Source organism: Mus caroli, chromosome 13 (assembly GCF_900094665.2).
Source record: "Mus caroli chromosome 13, CAROLI_EIJ_v1.1, whole genome shotgun sequence".
Taxonomy (NCBI): Eukaryota; Metazoa; Chordata; class Mammalia; order Rodentia; family Muridae; genus Mus; species Mus caroli.
In genome coordinates, this window is record NC_034582.1 from 93,747,971 (window position 1) to 93,756,384 (window position 8,414).

The window sequence follows — 8,414 nt, forward strand, 5'->3', positions numbered from 1 at the left end:
CCTCCATGGCCTCTGCATCAGCTCCTGCTTCCTGACCTGCTTGAGTTCCAGTCCTGACTTCCTTTGGTGATGAACAGCAATATGGAAGTGTAAGCCGAATAAACCCTTTCCTCCCCAACTGCTTCCTGGTCATGATGTCTGTGCAGGAATAGAAACCCTGACTAAGACAGTGCTCCATACATGCATGTGCACACAACTAAATTAATTAATGTTTTAGAAAATTTAAACAACCAAAGATTTTCTGTGATAATTTTCTAATTAAAGGTTACATTTTGCCGGGTGGTGGTGGTGCACGCCTTTAATCCCAGCACTTGGGAGGCAGAGGCAGGTGGATTTCTGAGTTCGAGGCCAGAATGGTCTACAAAGTGAGTTCCAGGACAGCCAGGGCTATACAGAGAAACCCTGTCTCGAAAAAAAAAAAAAAAAAAAAAAAAGAAAAGGGAGGGTGTGCGTGGGGGGCCTGGGGGGGGGGGGGGGGGGGGGGAGGTTACATTGTATTAGAGTTTCTTGAATCTGGAGTGATCAAATTCTATAAAATATATCTTGTCTTTTTGGTAGTTTTTACAATGTACTCTAGCATATATAAGTAACAGAATCTCTAAAACTTTTTCTTTTCTCAGTTTACACTTACTTATTTGGGGTGGGTACTGTATACTTAATGGAAGTAAAAGGACAACTTATGGGAGTGGGTTCTCTTCCTTTGTGTGGGTCCTGGGAGTTGAACTCAGGCCGCCAGTCTTGCCCACAAGTACCTTTTATCCACTGAGCTGGCTTGTGGACCGTAACAGGATATCTACAAAGATATGTGATAGTGGGGAATGTATTCCTGTGATTAGACTCCTGGTAAATACATTGTCTCTGGTCGACTGAGTCATTACAGATCTTTACTGTGATTTTACTTTCTAAATGTTTATATAGAAAATAAATGGAAAACAATGTACAGTTTGTGTTAAGATTTGCTTCATCTGTAATTACGTATATGTGTACATGTCTGTGTATGGGCTAGTGCATATGATGCAGATGCCGTTAACTGCTGAGCCATCTCTCCAGTTCTTATTTCTCTTACATTGGTTTTTGAATACTCTCTCTTTCAGTGATGGAAGGGATTTTTCCTTAAGATATTAACTTGGAAATATTCTTTATAGCCAGGTCTAAAATTCAACGGCCCGCCGCTGCCGCCTCCACCGCCCCCTCCCCCCTTCCTGCCGTGCTGGATGCCCCCGTTCCCTTCAGGACCACCAGTAAGTACACAAGAGCTGAGGTTACACTTTTATATACAGTTAGTAATTGTTTTAGAATATAGGTAATTGGAGTGTGTTACCTTAGGCCACCCCTAAGGTTGGATTCTAATGAGTAAAACTGTAAACCTCTGGTTTTGTCTGGAAGGCCCTCTGTTACCCAGACGGTCTCTCCCAGTCTCACCGCCAAGCTCTGCTTGGTGTGGTTCCCCCCTCACTGGTTGGTATCCAGTTTCCTGCTGCTGGTTTCTGTTAGAAAGGACTGTCCTCAGCATACAGAGGTGACAGATACTATGTCCCTTGGAGTACATGAATGAGAGTCTCCGAGCCTGTACTTTCTCATGGGGCTTGTCTTTTGTCATTGTTTTGTTTTTTTATCCTAATGGAGGTTTTTGGTTTGTTTGGTTTTCAAGACCAGGTTTCTCTGTGGAACAGCCCTGGCTGTCCTAGAACAGGCTGGGCCTTAACTCACAGAGATCTGCCTGCCTCTGCCTCCCTAGTGCTGGGATTAAAGGCCTGCGCTGCCACTGCTTGGCCCTAATAGAAGTTTTATGGTAGTTTTATTTTTAGATAGTAACAGTAATTAAAAGGATATTTTGGAGCAGACTGTATTTGAGTGGGAGACGGGCAGATGTTCTACTCTAAATCTTTCCTTATGGTGTCCTTAAAAATGCTGTGTGTGTGTTTGTGTGTGTGTGTGTTTTGTGGAAAGACTTGAGTCTCTGTTTTGTGTCTTATGTATAGCTTCATAATGGAACAAAAATAGTCCAATCATACTATTAAATGTCAACTGGTTTTAATTTTTGTTAGATTTGTTGGTCTTTTCTTATTTTTTTTCTTTAAAGATTTATTATTCTACATAGGTAGACTGTAACTGACTTAAGACTCACCAGAAAAGGGTGTCAGATCTCATTACAGATAATTGTGAGCCACCATGTGGCTGCTGGGATTTGAACTCAGGACCTTCAGAAGAGCAGTCAGTGCTCTTACCGGCTGAGCCATCTTGCCAGCCCTGGCCTTTTCTTATTAAGGTTGGCTTTCTTCCAGTGCTAGATTCAAAAATTAAATAGAAGTATCTTATTGAATTTAGGAAGAGGTTCAGTTAATAATTCAGTAGTCTCTGTGTAAATTGAGTCCCTGGGTTTCAGTTTTTCCCTAAGTGGATTTTTTCCATTTGCAGATAATCCCGCCACCCCCTCCCATCTCTCCCGACTGTCTGGATGACACTGATGCCCTGGGCAGTATGCTGATCTCTTGGTACATGAGTGGCTACCACACTGGCTACTATATGGTAAGGACTCCCTGGGAACTTCCGGACATGCTCTTTGCAGTTGTACAACTTTTGGTGATGAGTCTTGCACTTAGAGCCAGCTCCTGCATGACTAGAATGTGGTTTGTTCTATAGAGCTTAAATCGTAAGTCAGTTTTAAGACCACTTTAACATTTAAAAATGGACAGCACTTCTTTCATCATTCCTCCTGAGTGTGATTGCAACTCATTTCAAATGTCTGCTTTTGTTATCTTGTCTGGTTTTTTTCAAGACACTGTTTCTCTGTGTAGCCCTGGTTGTCCTGGAACTCACTCTATAGACCAGGCTGGTCTTGAACTCACAGAGATCCACCTGCCTCTGCCTCCCTCCCAAGTGCTAGGATTAAAGGCGTGCACCAACTCCCAGCTCATTTCAAACTTCTTGATTGGCAGTAATTCTAGCACTCAGAAAGCTAAAACAGTAGATTACAAGTTCCAGGCTATCATGGGTACACAGTGAGCCACTATCCCAGCAGCAAACCATGTAACAGTGGAAAGGGAGGCTTAATGCTGTTAGGTTATTTTAGTTGTACTTTAAAATGTAAGTGAAACCTAAATTAGTTCTTAGACTGTTTTTCTGCTTTGGGGATGATGATTTTTGTTTTTCCATTGTGAGATTGGATCTTGCTGTATTCTTCAAGCTGGCCTTGAACTCTGGAATCCCCTTACCCTAGCCTCCCGAGGAATAGGGACTGCATGTGTGCACCATCATTCCTGGACATACTTGCTCTGCCGTGGCTAAGGTCTTACACTGACTCGTTTGGCCAGGTTTCCTAGGTGTTGGAGATCGCACCCTGGGGCTTGTGCATCCTGGGCAAGCCCCACCACTGAGCTGTATCTCAGCCTGGCCAGTTTTTGAAGTTTAGTGTTTCGTTGGTAAGCTTGATCTACATTCTTATGTTATTTTTAAATTTTTTTTATTTTTTATTTTTATTTTTGTATGATTCTTGACTGGTTTTTTTCAAAACTTATTGTTTATTGTGGGAAAATACACAGCATTTTCAGGGGATGGAATTTATGTTGTTCGAATGAAAGTTGTTTATACTGAATAGATTTTCTTCCCAGAGTTTCATATGGAATTGAGTTGCATTTCAGTTATTGCCTGTAGAGACCTTTAAAATCACAAATCAAAGTGCCATTTTAATCATGGTACTTTTATGGCAGCTTCTGCAACTTCTCTGGATATGTCTAGTCCAAGAGGACACTTTGGTTCATTTCGGATGTCTAATTCTACATCATGTAAAACACCCAAGCCAGCACGTACTCTTTCAGTTCCATTCCGTGTAACTGTGATGCCATTGTCAGTGCACGGTCCTGGAGGGGGACACAACAACGTGCACTGTGCTGCATTTGCTACGCTTTCCAGTGCTTTTCGGATGTACAAGTCACTTGCAACACCTCCAGATACAACCAGATTCCGTATTGTTTGTTAAGGTCCAGGCAACAGGAACACTACAGAAGGGGATGCTGAGTAATACAACAGGAAGCAGGCCAACTCCCAAAGCATATGTCAGCCACATACCACGGCTGTTCATTACACGAGTATTGGGGTTTACCTCACGGTGGGCAACTCCAACATTCATGTTTGCTCGGCCACCAGCTCCTGGCAGGTCACAGGACAATTCCTGCGGCAGCCACAGTAGGTCCTCATGCTAGAGCTTAATCTACATTCTTGTGTATAGTTATAGCTCTGTTACCTCCCATTGTATAGATATCAAAGCATTCTGTTTATCCATTCTACTATTAATGACTGCTTATGTTGTGATTTGGGCCAATAAAAATGTTTCTGGGGCTGGAGAGATGGTGTAGCAGCTAAGAGCAATGGTTGTTCTGGAGGACCCGAGTTCCATTCCCAGCTCCCATAGGGCTGCTCCCGACAGTGCTCACCCTGGCCGGCGCTTTTAACTCCAGTCCTAAGAAGCTCTTGTTAGGTAGCCATGCTCCTTAAAGTAGTCAGGCCAACTCAGAGCTAGCCAGAGAAGTGCTTCCCTTTAGGGGCATCATCTGTGTGTGCATTGATGGCATTTCACTAGATTAGTGTGCTTAACTTAAAATATCAACATATGACCTCAAGACGTGTGGGAAGTGTGCTGTCCTTGAGTGTGAAGTTCTGAGGGTTTTACCTTTGGAAAGAGTATAGACAAGCTTGTCAGTCAGGCTTTCCAGTCGCCCAAGACTTGTGACGATCCCACTGACTTCCACGAGCAGTTCATAGCCCTTACAGAGTGTGGCCAAGCCACAGTGTTTGCCTGCCCAGTCAGGATGGTGGCGGCAGCTCCGTGGTGGTCGCTGCTCACCTCTGCGGTTGTCTTGTAGAAATTCAAGCAGAACAAGAATGAGTAAGAGTGGTGGTGGTGTTGCAAGAACGTAAATGTGCTCTAGCTTTGGTCTTCACTGGTACCAAGACACCTTCAGTACATCTCTGGCTGTTGAGATGTAAATGTAGATGCACTGTGTAGCCTAGGGTGGCCTTCCAATCACAGCAGTCCTCTTGTATTAGCTTTCTAGTTGCTGATGGTACAAGTGTGTGCCACCATGCTTGCTTTGCATCAATCACTGTTAAAGTATATTGGAATGCTATAAACTACTTTTTAAAATACATAAACTTATTTTCTGATGACACTAAATAAAGTTAGCATGTCTCATGAAATACACTGTTCGGTTGTTCTAGTAGTGCTGGAGATCTAGTAGTGCAGGGCCTTACACATGTTAGGCAAAAATCTCTAGCACCAGACTGTTCCCATTCTCATGGGTTTTCTGTGTCAGGTCTTCCTGTCATAGCTCAGCCTTTCTCCAGCCAGGATGGCCTTAAAATCAAAGTCCTCTTGCTTTAGTCTCCTAAGCACTGGGATCATTAGGTATATATCACTAAGTTGGGCGTAAGGGCTATGTGTTTTGTTGTATTCTCTTTGTTTTTTAAAAAAGAGACAAGGCTAGCCTTGAACTCACAGAGATCCTCTTGCCCTGATTTCCAATTCCTGGAATTACAGACATCTGCCACATCTCCCAACACAAGGCAGAGTCTGCTGTGTCCCAGGTAGTTTTAGACTCATCTTGTATCTGAAGATGACTTTGAACTCCGGGTCCTCCCTCCTCATCTCAGGGCTGGACTGTCCATGCATCACCAAGCTTGGCATCCAGCCGGGCTTGAATTGTTCACTCACACATTTATTTAGTGTACCCTGCTTAGCTTTTTTATATGCTCTCTTTACAGGGTTTCAGACAAAATAAAAAAGAAGGAAAGTACTCACATACAAATTAAGAAGTAAGTCTGTCATTTTAAAAGCTATTTTTACCTTTTGTATAATTGTCAGTTTGTGTAAAAAGAGTGTTTTGAACATTTGAAAATTGATGTTTATGTAAAATTATACTAAAGACATTGTATTTATGTGTAGTGTGTGTGTGTGTGTGTGTGTTGAGGGGTGGGGGTGCGTGGCTGACAAGAGGACATTGGATCCCGTGAGCTTGAGTTGCATGTGGTTGTCAGCTTGTCATGGTGCTGGGAACTGAACTCCGAGTCTAGAAGAACAGTGAGTGCTCTTTAACCACTGAGCCCTCTCTCCAGCCCTGCTAAAGTCTGCCAAAAATAGATTATTGAATTATCCTCACATGATCAAATTCTCATGGTGTCAGAAGGTCATCCCTAATACTGTGTGCTTGCCTTGGTTATGTTGGCAAAACAATGATTCTTAGGCTGGCCTTGAACTCCGTGTTAGCCTGCCTCGGTCTCCATAGCACAAGGATTATAGACATGCAGCTCTGTACCTGGTTTAAAATCTGGTTTAGGGTGTGAAGATAATTGCAGTGTCATTGGCCTGTCAGGTTTGAGTTTTTGTGTGGGATGTGGTAGTAGGGATTGAACCCAGGGCCCCACACATAAGGAAGCATTCTGCCACTGAGCCATATCACCAGATCCATGGGTAGTTTTTATGTTAAACTTCTGTGTGTGTGGAGGTTTTGCCTACATGTATGTTTATGTGCCATGTACATGCCTGGTGCTCTTGAGGCTAGAAGAGGACACTGGATTTCGTAAAACTGGAGTTATATGTAGGTGGTTATTAAGTTGCCCAAATCTTCTAACAAGACTAGTAAGTGCTATTAACCACTGAGCCATCTCTCCAGACCCATCCCCTCTTTTAATACATGATGCAGTATGCAGTATACTGCATTATTGTCTTAGTCTATTGCTGTGAAGAGACACCATGACCAAGGCAACTCTCATAAAAGAAAGCTTGCTACAGTTTCCGAGGGCTAGTCTATGAGCATCACGGCAGGAAGCAGACAGGCCAGGCTCTGGAGTGGTAGCTGTATATATGGAGTTTTTATTGTAACTTTCTGGAGGCCTAATATTTTGAGTTCATTTTTAACTTTAAAGGCATGTAACATTCTAATCCAGGTGGCTAATTTCTAGTTCTACTTCCCCCGCCCCCCCCAACAAAGCTGGTTATATTGTTGCAGTCACTTTAGTGAACTAAACATTAGTGAAAAGTTTAACACATGATTTGATAATTTGTAACATGTTTAAATTCTAATAGGAGAGGTCAAATATAGTACTTCTTAATTTTTTAAATTAATGTTCACATTTATTTATTTTGGTTTTTTCGAGATGGGGTTTCTCTGTATAGCCCTGGCTGTCCTGGAACTCACTTTGTAGACCAGGCTGGCCTCGAACTCAGAAATTCTCCTGCCTCTGCCTCCCAAGTGCTGAGATTAAAGGTGTGCATCACCACTGCCCAGCTAATATATTTTTATTTTTTGCATTCTATATAAAAATATGATTTGGGAAGTGGTAAGGTGCTTCAGAGGCCAAAGCCCTGGTGACCTGAGTACACTCCCCAGGGTGGAAGAAAAGGACCAGTTCTTATTAGTTGTCTCTGACCTCCACACTCACACACATGCATGCCCACACAATTTTATTTATTTATTGTCATTTTATAACTGCCCAGAGTTTTTTCTTTCAAATTCAGGTTCAGCTCTGTCCCAAGGAGATGGGGTGTCGGTGTCCCTGGTCGACAAGAACAGATGTCTCCTCGTCATCTGTGGACTCTTGGCTAAGTGGTGTCATCATCAGCATCTCCCTGCTGTGGGAGTCCATCCATCCTAAGTCAGCAGCAGAGCGTGCCTGGGGCATGAGCAGTTGGAGGGACCGACCAGTGGAGTGTGCGTGTTCGAAGGCAGTCTACCCAGTCGTGACTGAGCACAAATGTGCAATTGTCATTTTCTTAGCATGTCAAGATTTTTATTAATGCCTTTAGAATTAAATAAAAGTCCTTTTTTGAAATCTCGACTTTATAGATATTTTCCTTTGGGATATATACAGTGAAGTTGAGTTTGTTTAAAGATACAAAAAGAAAACTAGTCAGGCTTATTACTTGGGTAAAAGGGCAATTTCTGAAGGTAGAACAAATTGATACTCTAAGTTTGGGGGACAAAAGCTAGCTCATGTCACAGGGCTATACTGGCCAGTCAGGAACCAAGGCGTGTTGTGGTTTTGTTTTGTATGTTTGTGTGCCTTGCTGAATGCATGTGTGAGTGTGTGAGTGTGTGTGTGTGTGTGTTATGTGTTGTCCATGGCTCATATGTGGAGGTCAGAGAACAACTTGGGAAGTCATTTCTCTTTTTCTATGTAGGTTTTAGGGATTGAATTCAGGTCATCTGGTGGCAGGTGCCTTTACCTGTTGAGCCATCTTACCAGCCCAGTTTTTTATTTATTGAAATAGTCTTGTCGTCAGCCTGGCTTACTTGTAATACACAGTCCTCTTGGCTCAGCCTCCCCAATGCTGGCCTCACCACAGCAGCAAATGCAACTACTACACCCTCACTGTGTTCTGTCCGCTAGAAGCCATGTTGTTCTCTTTGCACCTTCCC

General features: G+C 42.9%; 1 protein-coding gene across 1 annotated transcript in view; it reads left to right on the top strand.

Annotated features, from left to right (window-relative positions):
- The window catches only part of LOC110307837 (survival motor neuron protein), a 12,780-nt gene extending 4,953 nt beyond the window's left edge, over positions 1 to 7,827 (top strand). The window contains exons 6-9 of the mRNA XM_021180077.1: positions 1,146 to 1,241; positions 2,419 to 2,529; positions 5,761 to 5,811; positions 7,514 to 7,827. Of these exons, the coding sequence (XP_021035736.1) occupies positions 1,146 to 1,241; positions 2,419 to 2,529; positions 5,761 to 5,808 (255 nt within the window). The 3' untranslated portion in view covers positions 5,809 to 5,811; positions 7,514 to 7,827. The remainder of the gene's footprint in view (positions 1 to 1,145; positions 1,242 to 2,418; positions 2,530 to 5,760; positions 5,812 to 7,513) is intronic.
- The last annotated feature ends 587 nt before the right edge of the window (positions 7,828 to 8,414 follow it).